We start from the raw sequence: 14,970 nt of genomic DNA, 5'->3' as shown, positions 1-14,970 counted from the left end.
GCTCTGGGCTGATGGTTTAGCCTGCACCAAAAAACCTGCACCAAAAATACACAACACCATCCTCTTTTGTGACATGGGGTAAACACTCTGGGATCACGTAACCCTCAAAGGCATGCCCTTTCACATCTTATGCACAAAGCCTGAAGCAACACAATCTTTTAACGACCTCGAGTACTTTTGCAAGGGAAGAGCGATGAGATCATACAGCTTCTGATTTGGAGCTAAAAAAAAACCCCTGCATCGAACGCATACTAAGGACCTGGTTCCTTGATTAACAGAGACAAAAAGAGGGGCGCCTGGGTGGCACTATCAGTTAAGTGTCTGACTCTTGATCTCTGCGCAGGTCATGACCTCACGATTCGTGGGTTCATGAGTTTGAGTCCCACATCGTGCTCTGCATGGATGGTACAGAGCCAGCTCGGGATTCTGTTTCTCCTTCTCTATGCCCCTCCCCCACTTGTTCTCTCTCTCTCTCTCTCTCTCTCTCTCTCTCTCTCTCTCAAAATAAATAAAGTTAAAGAAAAAAAAGGAAAAGACAAAAAGGAAAATGCAGAAAGCAAAATTAAAAATAGTATTCTTTAAAGTTGCCCAGCCACCTGCATATTCAGTTCACATAGTACAGCTGCTTTGAGGAAATGGTTCTGTGGTTTAAAACAAGCTTGAGAACACTTGCTGTAGTCTCTCATCCTCCCTCAAGAGATGAGGGAGAGACAAAGTACCAGAAACAGATCATAACTGACTAAAGGGACCAGAGTTAGGACAGAACCTGGACTGAACCCAGGCCTCCTGACAGCCAGGCCAGGAAGAAGCCTTACACGACGGGGGTGCCTGGGTGGCTCAGTTGGTTAAGAGTCCAGTTCTTGATTCTGGCTCGGGTCATGACTTCAGGTTCATGAGATCGAGCCCCAAGTTGGGCTCTGCACTGACAGCATGGAGCCTGCTTGGGATTCTCTCTCTCTCTCTCTCTCTCTCTCTCAAAATAAATAAACATCTTTTTTAATTTTTCTAAAAAGAAGCCTGACATGTTTTCTAATGCCCAGTCTGTGATGAATTATCAGCAACCCTGAACAAAAGATGAGCTTCTGCTCAGACACCTCCCTGGAGAAAAAGCCTCTAGGCTCCTGTGGCAGCCATTCCTTGACAAGTATTCAAAACATCTGCCTTGGTAAAGCTGCAGTCTATTCATGGGCACATTCGGATGCAAGTAGGTGAGCACCTTAACATGCCAATTCCTTCAAATCTCCTTTGTCTGGGGAAATATCCCTCAACCCCCAACTCAGAGGAAACAATTCTTCCCTTGCTTAAAATCTCTGTGATGAAAATTAAGAAATAAAACAAAATAAATTAACTCTGTAAAGACCTCAAGGAAGTGCCCCTCATCCCCAAGATCTCCTTTCACTTCACTACCCTTCTTTCCCCACACACCCACCAGAAGAGTCAGGCCCCAGTGTGACTGGAGAGAGAAATGCAAAGCCAGCTTCTGGTGGGGGATAGGCCTGAGGAATGCCAAACCTTGCTCATTTGTTTCAGGGATGGGCATTGGGATGGCTCGGCCTTCCATTACCACACTTTGTGGACTTAGAGAACTTACAGCTTTATTACCAATCTGTATCGCACACAACACTGCTTTTGACCACCCAACATATTTCACCACAAGATAAGGGCAGCCATGGCTTCCTTTTCATCACAGGCCTATTGCTGGATGGCATTTCTCATCCCCAGAGTCAGGAACTTCAGTGAGTCTCAGGTAGGACAAGGAAAGCCACATCTAAGCACATAATAGTCAAATTGGTATCTGATAAAGATCAAAAAATGAAAGTAGAGGGGAAAAGAAGATACACTACTTTACAGGAAACAAGAAGCATAACAACGAGCTTCTTCCAGATAATAATAGAAGTTAGAAGACAGTCAAATAACATTTTTTAAACAGTTGAAGGGAAAAAAAAGAAACAGGCAACGTATTTCTAGAATTCAACCTGGAACTCTAGATCCAGTGAAAATATCATTAAAAGTACGGGCAAAATGACTGTTATTCAACATAGTATTGGAAGGCTTAGCCTCAGCAATCAGACAACACAAAGAAATAAAAGGCACCCAAATCGGCCAGGAGGAGGTCAAACTTTCACTCTTTGCAGATGACATGGTACTCTATATGGAAAACCCTAAAGATTCCACCAAAAAACTGCTAGAACTGATCCATGAGTTCAGCAAAGTCGCAGGAAATAAAACCAATGCACATAAATCGCTTGCATTCTTATACACCAACAATGAAGCAACAGAAAGAGAAATCAAGGAATCCATCCCAATTACAACTGCACCAAAAACCATGAAGTACCTAGGAATATATCTAACCAAAGAGGTGAAAAATCTATACATTGAAAACTACAGAAAGCTTATGAAAGAACTTGAAGAAGACACAAAGAAATGGAAAAAGATTCCATGCTCCTGGATAGGAAGAACAAATATTGTTAAAATGTCGATACTACCCAAAGCAATCTACATATTCAATGCAATCCCTATCAAAATAACACCAGCATTCTTTACAGAGCTAGAACAAACAATCCTAAACTTTGTGTGGAACCAGAAAAGACCCTGAATAGCCAAAGCAATCTTGAAAAAGAACCAAAGTGGGAGGCTTCACAGTCCTGGGCTTCAAGCTGTATTCCGAAGCTGTAATCATCAAGATAGTATGGTACTGGCACAAGAACCGACATTCAGATCGATGGAACAGAATAGAGATCCCAGAAATGGACCCACAAACGTATGGCCAACTCATCTTTGACAGAGCAGGAAAGAATACCCAATGGAATAAAGACAATCTCTTCAGCAAGTGGTGCTGGGAAAACTGGACAGTGACATGCAGGAGAATGAACCTGGACCACTTTCTTACACCAGACACAAAAATGAACTCAAAGTGGATGAAAGACCTCAATGTAAGACAGGAAGCCATCAAAATCCTCGAGGAGAATGCAGGCAAAAACCTCTCTGACCTTGGCCACAGCAACTTCTTTATCAACACGTCTCCGGGGGCAAGGGAAACAAAAGCAAAAATGAACTATTGGGACCTCATCAAAATAAAAAGCTTCTGCACAGTGAAGGAAATGATCAGCAAAAGTAAAAGGCAACCGACAGAATGGGAGAAGATATTTGCAAACGACATATCAGATAAAGGGTCAGTATCCAATACCCATGAAGAACTTATCAAACTCAACACCAATCCAGTGAAACAAACAATCAATGAAACAAAAACAAACAATCCAGTGAAGAAATTGGCAAAAGACATGAATAGACACTTCTCCAAAGAAGACATCCAGACGGCCAACCGACACATGAAAAAAATGCTCAACATCACTCATCATCAGGGAAATACAAATCAAAACCACAATGAGATACCACCTCACACCTGTCAGAATGGCTAACATTAACAACTCAGGCAACGACAGACGTTGGCAAGGATGTGGAGAAAGGATCTCTTTTGCACTGCTGGTGGGAATGCAAGCTGGTGCGGCCACTCTGGAAAACAGTATGGAAATTCCCCAAAAAGTTAAATATAGAACCACCCTACAACCCAGCAATTGCACTACTAGGTTATTTATCCAAGGGATACAGGTATGTTGTTTCAAAGAGGCACATGCATCCCAATGTTTATAGCAGCACTATCAACAATAGCCAAGGTGTGGAAGGAGCCCAAATGTCCACCGACGGAGGAATGGATAAAGAAGATGTGGTACATATACACAACGGAGTTATTACTCGGCAATCAAAAAGAATGAAATCTTGCCATTTGCAACTACACAGATGGAACTAGAGGGTATTATGCTAAGCGAAAGTAGTCAGTCAGAGAAAGACGAACATCATATGACTTCACTCATATGAGGACTTTAAGACACAAAACAGATGAACGTAAGGGAAAGGAAGCAAAAATAATATAAAAACAGGGAGTGGGAAAAAACATGAGAGAGTCTTAAATACGGAAAACAAACAGAGGGTTGCTAGAGGGGTTGTGGGAGGGGGGAGGGACTAAATGGGTAAGGGGCATTAAAGAGTCTACTCCTGAAATCATTGTTGCACTACACGCTAACTAACTTGGACATAAATTAAAAAAATAAATTAAATTTTAAAAATTTTAAAAAAATAAAGTAAAGGCAAAATGAAGACATTTTCAGGAAAACAATGGTAAGAGAACTGTTGCCATCAGAACTGCTTTGCAAAGAGCACTAAAAGAAGTTCTTTAGGCTAAAGGGAAATGATCCCGTTGAAAGCAGGAAGGGAAAAAGAGAAATAAAAGTGGGAAATGTGACTAAATATAAAAGCTTTTATGTAAATTTCTTTTAAAGATTATTGATTACTTTAGGCAAGAATGCTTTAGGGATTATGGCATATTGTAAAATGTATGACAAAAATAACTCAAATGGTGGGAGGGCAGTTAAACGGAGAGACATCGTTCTTATGTGCAGTGGCATAACATCAATTCAAAGTAGAGACTGTGATACGTGAGGAGTCGTATTGTAATCCTAGGGTAAATAAGATAAAATATACAGGTATAAATAAAAGCCAACAAAGAGGACAAAATGGAACACAACAAAAGAGGGCAGAAAAAGAAGAACAAAAAAACAAAGACTAAGTCACACCAATACAAATCACTATCAATAAGATATTCTTCAACCAACCCTATCAGCAGCTCCGTTAAACATAAAGAGAGATTGAATACTCTAATTAAAGGGCAGAGATTGTTAGTCTAGCTAAGAAATGCCAGACCGAATTTTGTACTAGTTACAAGAGATACATTTTAAATATACAGGCATAGATAAGATGAAAGTAAAATTATAGACAAAAAAATATACACCTTGCTACACAAATTTAAAAAAAAAAAAAAGCCTTGCCCTTGGCATATGCTGTTTCCCTTTTAAAGGCAACCCCTTCCTGCCAATGCAAACCTCACTAAACCCAACTGCTCTGATGAATTGCGCCAGACTGCCCCCTCAGTGGAGGCCCCTGTCTGCCTCCTTGAGCTCTGATACCACCTACTAGGCCAGTCCCTGATGTGAATGTCCCCCTCACAGCACTTAGGTGTCTACTTCCCGAGCTGGGCTGCCCTCCTCACCTCACGTTTATTCTGCCATCCCAAGCTGGACTGCCCAGTGCAGGGCATCCAAGCCCATGAGGGATAAGGGGGAGGGTGTCCGCATAGGAAGCCTGGTGTGGCCACCTTCCCCACCTCGCAGGGGCTTGAAAGCCGTCTTTTGGTTCACTCTGGCTCCCCACCAGCCAGAGTCACTGTTGACTTTATTGCTTCTCAAGAGAACTGGGATCAACATGTTTAGAAGCAACAATATTTTCAATTCCGTGACTCCCTTCTTGTTATCCATTATGGAGAGACCATCAGAAGAACTTATTGAGCAAATACTACAAGGATATGAGAATATAGGTCTCCAGACAGTGGTGTGAGGGTCCTGTTCTAGCTCCCTGGCACTCATTGCCACTTCACACACTATCAGGAATTCGTTTCAGAGACCCAGCTCTCTTCCATCCTCAATACACTTGGTTTCGACAGAGCAGGCCCCAATCTGTCCAAAGGCTATAACCTCGACTTACAACCTGAAACCAATCAGTGGTTTCAAGTCCTCTGACCAACTCCACCTGCCCCTAAAGTCGTGTGGCAGATTGTCCTTTACTATGACTGACATTGTATGTCTCCCATCCCGCAGGCTCTTCTGACATGACTGAAACACTCCTCCCCCTCAGAAGTGGGTTCTATGCCCCTTCCTTTTTAATATGGGTGGAGGCTTTTGATTGCCCCAAGAAGCTGAATTTAGTAGAATGGATGCCGTATGACTTCGAAGTCTGGTAAAGAAAGAACACAGCTTCTGCCTGGCTTGATTTGGGAGACATCCTCCCTCTGGGAAAGCCAACCATCACGTTGCAAGGAAGACTAAACAAGCCCATGCAAAGACTACATGAGAGGACCTCATGGAGAGGAGCTGACATGCCAGTAGACAACCAGCACCAACCACTGGCACCTTCAGGTGCCAACTGAGCCTTCAGGTGATCCCAGCCTCCAACCTTCAAGCCTCTCCTGACACCAAGGGGAGCAAAGGGGAGCTCTCCATGCTAAACCCTGACCAACTTGCAGATTCATGGAAAAAATAAATGGTGGTGGTGGTTGTGGTCGTGGTGGTGGTGTCACTGCTGTTGTTTTAAACCACTCAGTTCTTTAGTAACTGGACCAAGCCCTCTTCAACATGACTCCCACAGCATTCATTCTGTCCATCTCTCTAGCCATGGCCTTTACCATCCTTATCAGGTCACCGATGATTTTGTCTCCTCCACCAGAAGCAGGGAATCTCACCCCCAATACCCCTGAGTCTCACTCGAAAGGGGCCTCCGTAAAAGATCGTCCTGATGGGCTAAAGAGAGCCAAGGAAGAGGAAACATCTTGGATCTATCATCATGAAGCTCAGATTTCTGCAGCTCAGGGACTTGCTGCTCTCTGATGGGACATTTTTAACCACCCCATCTCTAGCCTGTGGTTCCTGTTTTCAGCTGGTGTGGTCAAGAGCTACGGATACCAATAGGGTGACTGATAAGTTATTTCACTCAGTCCAGGACTTGATCAGACAGCAGTAGGAGGCACTCAGAGGGAGGAGCCTTATGTGATGAATACCACAACACCAGAGAAGAACACCAGGGAGAGGACACTAGGACGAGGCACCAGCAGCTCCGACCTAGGCAGCCTTCTTGAGAAGATGCAGCCGCTCCTGCTCTTGCTGACCTTTCTTCTGGCCTCCAAGGCTGAAGCGGGTGAGTGACTGTCCCCACCAGCAGAAGCCCAGCCCCATCCCACCGTGGCACAGCCCTGCCTACATGCTACACTCAGGCACATCCAAGCCCTGCTGAGTGTTCATCCCGCATCAGATCTGCCCACCTCACTCAGAGACGGGCAGATCTGAAGCGGGATGAACACTCAGCAGGAATGGCAGGGCAGGGGGCTGATCCCCAGGAGGGCCCGTGGGTACCATCCCCTTCCCAGGTCCTAACCTAGTCATATGGAAATTGGGTTCTTTTGCAAAGGCATCTGAAAGAAGGTTGGAAGGTAGGAATGAGAAATGAGTAATGCCTCAGGAAAGGGCAGCTTGGAGAAGGGGACCGGCTTCTGTAGTCAAAGTAACGCCCGCTAACTTTCTAACCCAAGGTGTTAAAATCTACCCTCAACCTTCACTCGTTTCTCCAAGCTTTGGCATTCTTATGCTGTCCATGAAAGAAGTCGAGGACCCAGTTGATCTCACAGTTGGTGGCGTCCTGGTCCCCATAACACTTACGTTGGACCATTTTTGTTTCAAGTTCCCTCTGGTAATTTGTCAGTCACAATGGGCACAATGGCTTTGGCAGGCCCCGTATTCCCTGCTACTTAGAACCATGACCAGCCCTCATCGAGAGGCTCATCGAGAACCATTGTTTCAGGCGGCCAAGACATTTACTGAGACCTACTACGTGCAGGGCTCTGGCAAAGATCAAACGCAACCCACAATACAACATGAGCATTTTGAGCTCATGTTCCAAACATGACAAACGAGGAGCAGTTCATTAAGGTCTGGGAAACAAAAGGGGAGAGAGGACGTAGGCACATTCAGGGAAAGGATTTTCCAGGATCCATGGGGATTTCACTGCTTGCTCCAAATGCAAATTCTGTCTGCCACCCTATGTGTCTGCAGCAGGAAATAAGGAACAAGGGCTCCTCTGCTCTTTGTCAGAGGGAAGATGTGAGTCTCACGGGTCATGTAGCAAGCCAGGAAGGCTGCCCAAGGAAGCCTTCTGGGTTGGTGCTGGCTACTAGGGACTGCGCTCTCCACCACCCCGACTCCCACCTGCCGCAGTTTCTCTGCATCCAGCCTTTGGCTTCATGAGCACAGCAGGCAGGGTAGAATTTTTCTTTCAGGGAAAATAATCGGGGGCCATGAAGCCAACCCTCATTCTCGTCCCTACATGGCATTTCTCCGGATCTACAAACCAGACAAAACCTGGAAACAGTGCGGGGGTTTCCTTGTACGTGAGGACTTTGTACTAACAGCAGCTCACTGCTGGGGAAGGTAAAAAGGGACGCCTGGAATCCCGCCCTTCTGTGACACCTCTCAGGTGTTAACTGTGAAGTTAACTTCCGCCCAGCCTGGGCTGCCAAGAAGCAGAGGGCACGGAGATGCTCAGCCCCAGGGCCCCATTGCCTATAATTACTCTCCAATTCCTGTCCTGTCCTGTTCCTTCCACGGCTTTGAGGCTGTACCTCCTGTCACCCCACTCCCCACCCTGCTCTGTGTGCAGCCTCATGACTGTGACGCTGGGGGCCCACAACATCAAGAAGAAGGAGAGGACCCAGCAGACCATCCCTGTGAGAGAAATCATCCGCCCCTCAGGCTACACTTCTGAAACCTTCCTCAATGACATCATGTTACTGCAGGTAGGGCCCTCGCTCCACTGGTTCTTGTGCACTTTATTCCTGGGGGCTTTGCATTCCCTGGGACCTCATTCTTCTCCCTCCTTCCCAGTATGACCTTCCACTTGACCCGGGGCTGTGAAGATGGCAATGCCATGACTGTCCCGGGGCTCTTTGTGACTATCGGTAGATTACAATACCTTTCCTCCGGCACTCAGCTGTCAAGAAAGGCCCGCCTGGATGCCAGCGTGAGGCCCATCAAGCTGCCCAAAAGGAATGTGAGGGTGAGACCAGGGACGGTGTGCAGTGTGGCTGGCTGGGGACAATTCAGAATGGACAGCTCCTCTGGGGCAGAGAAACTGCATGAGGTAGAGCTTGAAATCCAGAAGGATGAGCAATGCATGTCACACTACAATCACCTGTATAACCCCGCCACCCAGATGTGTGTGGGGAACCCAAGAAGGAAGAAGTCTGCCCTTCAGGTGAGATCCCCAGTACTGTCCATGCCCAGCCCTGGGACAGCCGCGCTTTGAGAAGAGGCAGTGAGAACTAGCCATATCCCTGTCTTCAGCCTTTTCATCCAAACCCATCTCTGGCCCTGTGTCTGTAGCAGGGGTGAGAGACTGTCCCACAGCTCCTTATGGGCAGAGGTTTTCTGAGGGAGAAGAGGGAAGGGAGTGTAAGGACCAGGCTGGAACCCCAGGACCAGGTGAGGCCACAGGCCTACCCTGGCCCTGATCTCACCCACAGCCCCCTAACAGAGACCACCTATCCCCAGGGACAGCAGGGAGGCAGGACCAAAGAAGGGTTGGCTCAGCCTTTCCTCCCTCTGCCCACAGGGAGACTCCGGAGGCCCCCTTGTGTGCAACAATGTGGCCCAGGGCATTGTCTCCTGTGTAAAACACTGTGGGACACCTCCACTTGTCTACACCAGGATTTCAGGCTTTATGCACTGGATAGAAAAAATAATGAGACACTTCAGCCCACCGGGACCAGACTCAGACGCCTCCAGGATCAATCCATCCACCTTCTCTGGGGCAGAGGCCAGAACTGCACTGGGCAAAGGGGGTGGAGAGGAGGCCGCCAGGGACTTAATAAACTTCCATCTCTAGTGGAAATTAGATTCCTCCCTTATTCACCAAAACAACATTCATTCGTTATGGCGACCATTGGTTCACATTCTCTAGAATAAAAAGTTTTGCTGCACTGAGACCCGGCTTCTTCCAAATACACCTCCCAGAGCCACAGCCCCCTGCCAGGCTGACTGTTAGCTCTGTCGGGAAAAGGGAGACACTGTCCCGGGAAAAATGACCCTCTTCTAGAGCACCCTTCTGTCTCATCCATATTGCCCTCTACCTCCTCCCACACCTACACTCCCACCCCATCCTACCTCAATATGGCAACATAAAGAAATCCATTTGGAAGGAGGACCACCTCGGAAGCTCTGAGATAGGGGGCCACTTCTCCACCCTAAGAGAAATGGGAGAGAAGATTCTGGAGAGCTGTAGCTCTCCCCATGCAGCACTCCCTCCCCAAATCAGGGTGGCAGCTTGGAGCCTGAGAAGTTTCAAGAGGACCCTTCGGTACTCCCAGCCTAGCCCGAGTGCCTGTCACAGCCTTGCCATGGTCGCACCCTCTGGTGTGCTGCAACCCATCTTCCATGGGCTTGAATGACCTTCAGGTGCTCTTCCATCTTGGTCTAATCCAGCCTCTTCCCACCTCACACTGATTCGCATGTGTGTGCATGCGTGCGTGCGTGTGTGTGTGTGTGTGTACGTGTGTGTCTCCAAAGGAAAATTATAATAAAAAGTTGTGTTTCAAAGGTATCCTATTATTTCAAAGGTGTCCTAGAGCTTACAGCTTATCAAGTAAACTTTTTCTCCCATTTTTCAACCATCACTAAGTCTCATATAAAAACACCCACCTTAGGGGCTCCTGGGTGGCTCAGTCAGTTAAGTGGGCGACTTGGGCTCAGGTCACGATATCATTGCTCATGAGTTTGAGCCCCACATCAGGCTCTGTGCTGACAGCCTGCTGTGGATAATGTGTCTCCCTCTCTATCTGCCCCTTCCCCATTCAGGCTCTGTCTCTCTCCATCAAAAATAAATAAACATAAAAAAAAATTAAAAACACCCACCTCAGGGGTACCTGGGTGGCTCAGGTGGTTAAGCATCTGACCCTTCATTTCGGCTCAGGTCAGGATCTCACAGTCCTGATCCTTGCTGACAGCCCAAAGCCTGCCTGGATCTCTCTCTCTCTCTCTCTCTCTCTCTCTCTCTCTCTCTCTCTCTCTCTCCCTCACTCTCTGCCCCTCCTCCACTCACTCTCTCTCCCTCTCAAAAGAAGTTAACATTTAAGCAAACAATAACAAAAAAATAAAATGAAACCCCCACCTAAGTGAAGGCAGCCTGAAAAGAAGCGGTTTGCTGAATGTCTGCCATTGATGAGTGTGCTTAGACTGAGGGGAAAGGTACACTCAGCGCAGATTCTTGGTCTGCCCCTGGTGACCATCAGCATCTCAAGCTCAGGAGCCATGCCTCTCATGTCCCCACACCCAGCTAGCTCAGTTATTATTCACGGTTTCCTCAGAATGGAAAAAGAGCCAAGAGCCAGGAAATAAAGACATTTTTGTCTCGATTTAGTCACCGAGTGGCTTCTGAGGTACCAGCCCTTCTGCGGGCTGCAGTCCCAGCCATCACTTTCTTGTTATTTCTTCTCACGTTCACCTCGTGACTCAGCAGTGGGAGTGCAAGTGTGGAGGCAGTACCGTTGTCACCCAGCCCAAGAAAACCACTTTGTATGACGACGCCCAGCTCTACAGGAACACAAGTCGAGGAGGCCTAGACGGTCAGTGAGCCACCTGTCCTTCATTCCCCTCGGGGCTTCACTTCTGGAAGGAAGAAAGACAGGCTGCTCTGACCTGGGCAGAACTTCAGGGAAGATGCAACCACTTCTGCTTTTGCTGGCCCTTCTGCTGCCCCTTGAGGCCAGGACAGGTGAGTGACCAGCCCCATTCCAGAGGCCTGAGCCCATCCCACAAAGCCCCCTGTAAGTCCTGACCCTTCTGCCCAGTGTGGCCCTGGATTGTCCTCCTTTGAGCCCAGGAATTTTCTGAGCCCCAGCTCCTATCTCAAACCAAGACTGACAGGTCTGATGCTCGACAGACACACTCAACAAGGATGGCCAGCAGGAAGGGTACTCCCTAGAAGGTTTGGTAGGGGTTAGCCTCTCTCTTATGGCTTGGAAAGTGGGTTGTTTGTAGAAAGACATTTGGTAGGAGATATGAAACTACAAAAGACAGGCATTGAAATTGCTCGCTCCAACCCAGGAAAGGTAAGCTCAGACCAACCAGCTGCAGTAGAGGGTGTTGTCCCTGGACTCAGCTTTAAAAGCCAATTAAATTTCTCAGTGCTCTCCACCTGCTCCATCCTGCCCATGGAGGGTGATCTCAGCAGCAGCTAGATGACTGTACCCCTACCTCAGTCCCAGGCCCGTGTAACCCATTGTCAGTGCCACCCACCCCTGCCTTCCTAGGCCCTTGGCTGCTCCACTGTCTTTGCCGATGCCCTCCCTGATTCCTGCGGCCTTGAATCCCACCAGCCCTATCTCTCCATCCAACCTCAGCCAAATGCTAATTGAAAGCTGTTCATTCATGCAACTTAAAAACGTCTACTGACACCTTAGGATGTGCGAGGCCCTGGAACATGAGGATATTAGAGAATCCAACTCCATAAGGCCATAGGTAGCTTATTAGAAAATGGCACCCATCAGGATGTTAGCAGAGGCTCAGACGGGCCCGGGGGGACTCACTGAGAAAGAAGGCATCAGGGGAGTCCTGTCCACGATCCTCTGAGATTCTACCATCTTGAAGGTAGATCTTACCTCCCCCACACACTTGTCTGAAATAGGATGTGGAGAACAAGCACTGTCCCTTCTCAGGGGGGTTTTGAGGCATGAGGTTCAGGAAAGGTCCTCCGGCTACAAGGAGAACCTGAGAAGACCATCAGTCACCGCCTTCTTACTCTTTCCCTCCTGACCACAGCTGTCCCCAGTCACCCCATCCACCAGCCTTTTCTTTCAGAGGAGATCATCGGGGGCCATGAGGCCAAGCCCCACTCTCGGCCCTACATGGTATTTGTTCAGTTTCTCGTCGGGAACAGCAAGAAGAGGTGCGGCGGTACCCTTGTGAACGAGGACTTTGTTCTGACGGCTGCTCACTGCTTGGGAAGGTGAGGGGCAAAGACCCCTAGGGGGACCCCTGCCCTTCCCCCCCAGGGCTGCAGCCCAGGGGGCCATCCGAGGCTCCTGGTCACTCAAGCCTATGAGAGCTCATCAAAGGAGCCAGCTGAGAGTGTGGCTGGGGCAGAGAAAGGCTGACACATAGGACAGGTGAGCTTTGGAGTCGGTGGATCAGATGTGAGAGTAAGCGGCACAGTGGAGAAGAGATGGACCACACCAGGCAAACAAAGCAGCAGTGGAGGACGGAAGCATGCCCTAGCACCAAAATGCAAACTCACAGTGATTTCATGACATTACTTGAGAGCAAAAGAGAGCTCCCAGAGCTCCTACCCTCAGTGTCATTGAAAAAAAGAGAATCCAGGAGCCATCTGTCACCTCTCTGTGCCCCTTGGCTCCAGTCCTGCCCACCCCGGTTGTCACCTGCCCTTCCTGGTTCCTGGGCAGAGCTGTGTCCTGTGACCCCACACCCCCACGCCCCACTCTGCTCTCCGCACAGCTCCATCAACATCACCCTGGGGGCCCACAACATCAAGAAGCAGGAGAAGACCCAGCAGATCATCCCCGTGAGAAGAGCCATCCCCCACCCAGACTATAATCCAAAGAACTACTCCAACGACATCATGTTACTGCAGGTAAGGAGACCTCCCCACTGCCCTCGCTCTCCTGGGTCCAAATTGTCTCCTCTCCCACTGGGACCTGTCCCCTCCTTCATACCTGGCCTGGCCACCTGACCAGTCTCAGTGGCTCAGGGGAGAAGGAAGACAGGGCAGCCGCATAGAGTACCTGGGCCCAGAGACCACTGACTGAGCTGGCCCCTGTTGCTTCTTTCCATCAGCTGGTGAAAAAGGCCAAGCTGACTGCAGCTGTGAGGCCCCTGGGCCTGCCCAAAGGCAAGGACCGGGTGAGGCCGGGACAGGTGTGCAGTGTGGCCGGCTGGGGACGCATGGCCATGGGCACTCTAGCAACCACTCTGCAGGAGGTAGAGCTGATCGTGCAGGAGGATCGGGAGTGCAGATCCCGCTTCCGTGGCTATTACATGGGGGCCACCCAGATCTGTGTAGGAGACCCGAAGAAGATGAAGACCAGCTTCAAGGTCAGGCTTCCAGCATCTACCTAGACAGGCCCCAGGGCTGAGGAACCTAGGGATGTCCGGGGTATGGGAGTGGCTGTGCCTTCATGCCTCAGCCTGAGAGCCTGGGCAGCTGGGTCTACAAATCCAGTCTTCAGTTCCTCACCCCTTCCAGTGGTCCCCTGTTGGGGGAAGAAGGCTTAGTCTTCTCACAGCAGCCTTGTCACCTGTGTTTCCCTGAGGTTTGGAGAGAAATGTTTGGCCGGGGTGGTGCTGGAAAGAACAGTCAGTGCCTGGATGGAGTGCAGGGACCGAGAGAGGGGACAAGGTCTGCCCAGGGCCCAATCTCCCATGCAGCCCCCTGACACAGACCCCCAGCCCCAGGGCAGTGGGGAGGGCAGGACCACCAGGAGTGCGGTCACCAGCCCAGTCCTTCCTCTCTCTGCCCACAGGGGGACTCTGGGGGACCCCTCGTGTGTAACAACGTGGCCCAAGGGACTTTCTCTTATGGAAACGGGAATGGGACACCTCCAGGGGTCTTCGACAAGGTCTCACACTTCCTGCCCTGGATAAAGAGAATAATGAAGCACTTCTCTCAGCAGGCGTGAGGCTAACTGTCCTCTGTGCTTGGCCACCTTTTCTGGGGCAGAGGCAAGAACCCCTTGGGGCTCGGGGGATGGGGAGTGGGCATTGCAGGGTCATAATAAATAGATCTCTAGAGCGAGTATGGCTGCGGTCTTATTTATTCACTGAACCACTTTCAATATGCAGCAACACTTCCCCAGGAAGTTTTCTGCTGTCAATTCCAGGTTTTGCTTTCTCCTTTCTCCCCCAGCCCTTGGTCCTCCCTAAACCCTTTGCTGCATAGTTTCTCATCAGTTTCTCAATAACACCTCTTGGGGGCTTAGCCCTCTGCAAGGGTTCAGCCTAAACTCTGTTATAAAAGGACAATCCTCTCTCCCCAAAAATTATCTTTTGTGGGCCATAAAAATGCCATAACTTCTCTAAGCCAACCACCATCACCAACCCCACAATTTGGTCAGTAGAAAGGGAATAACTCCAGGGGACCATGCCACAAGCATTCCATTTCCTGTTTCCAGGGAGGGTCTTTCTGGGGCAATGGGGGCAGGTTTCTCCTACAGCCAAGACTTTCTGCAGCTTAGGAGGCTGAGATGCAGCCCCAGCCCCACCCAGGTTTCACTTTTCTGCACTGCCCAGGGCCCAGGACTAAATT

General features: G+C 49.0%; 2 protein-coding genes across 5 annotated transcripts; both read left to right on the top strand.

Annotated features, from left to right (window-relative positions):
• Window positions 1–6,719: 6,719 nt before the first annotated feature.
• Window positions 6,720–9,540, top strand: LOC124508204 (mast cell protease 1A-like). The gene is made up of 5 exons (XM_047074621.1): window positions 6,720–6,801; window positions 7,937–8,087; window positions 8,317–8,452; window positions 8,647–8,910; window positions 9,268–9,540. Exons 1-5 carry the CDS (start codon window positions 6,747–6,749, stop codon window positions 9,538–9,540), a joined length of 879 nt encoding a protein of 292 aa, XP_046930577.1. The 5' UTR covers window positions 6,720–6,746.
• A 1,626-nt stretch (window positions 9,541–11,166) lies between these two features.
• On the top strand, window positions 11,167–14,461 carry LOC124508875 (granzyme H-like). 4 transcript variants are annotated; one of them, XM_047075558.1, is made up of 5 exons: window positions 11,167–11,424; window positions 12,497–12,657; window positions 13,164–13,299; window positions 13,503–13,760; window positions 14,189–14,461. In XM_047075558.1, exons 2-5 carry the CDS (start codon window positions 12,557–12,559, stop codon window positions 14,342–14,344), a joined length of 651 nt encoding a protein of 216 aa, XP_046931514.1. In that variant the 5' UTR covers window positions 11,167–11,424; window positions 12,497–12,556; the 3' UTR covers window positions 14,345–14,461. The 4 variants fall into 4 exon arrangements, with proteins under 4 accessions (XP_046931514.1, XP_046931515.1, XP_046931512.1 ...); XM_047075556.1 differs by having other exon boundaries at window positions 11,168–11,424; window positions 12,471–12,657; XM_047075557.1 differs by having other exon boundaries at window positions 11,170–11,424; window positions 12,510–12,657.
• The last annotated feature ends 509 nt before the right edge of the window (window positions 14,462–14,970 follow it).

This window comes from Lynx rufus, unplaced genomic scaffold (assembly GCF_022079265.1).
Source record: "Lynx rufus isolate CCGP_SWC_20201006 ecotype Redwood Valley unplaced genomic scaffold, mLynRuf1.p SCAF_13, whole genome shotgun sequence".
NCBI classification, from domain to species: domain Eukaryota; kingdom Metazoa; phylum Chordata; class Mammalia; order Carnivora; family Felidae; genus Lynx; species Lynx rufus.
Note: the sequence above shows the minus strand (reverse complement) of the source record. Positions and strands in the feature narration are given on the sequence as shown.

Bases quoted from the DNA above. Each gene is read 5' to 3' on its own strand.
- LOC124508204 (XM_047074621.1), top strand. From the start codon at position 6,747: ATGCAGCCGCTCCTGCTCTTGCTGACCTTTCTTCTGGCCTCCAAGGCT. The intron at 8,453-8,646 runs GTAGGGCCCTCG...TCCGGCACTCAG, and splicing joins ATGACATCATGTTACTGCAG to CTGTCAAGAAAGGCCCGCCT. The intron at 8,911-9,267 runs GTGAGATCCCCA...CTCTGCCCACAG, and splicing joins GGAAGAAGTCTGCCCTTCAG to GGAGACTCCGGAGGCCCCCT.
- LOC124508875 (XM_047075556.1), top strand. From the start codon at position 11,370: ATGCAACCACTTCTGCTTTTGCTGGCCCTTCTGCTGCCCCTTGAGGCC. The intron at 12,658-13,163 runs GTGAGGGGCAAA...CTCTCCGCACAG, and splicing joins GCTGCTCACTGCTTGGGAAG to CTCCATCAACATCACCCTGG. The intron at 13,761-14,188 runs GTCAGGCTTCCA...CTCTGCCCACAG, and splicing joins AGATGAAGACCAGCTTCAAG to GGGGACTCTGGGGGACCCCT.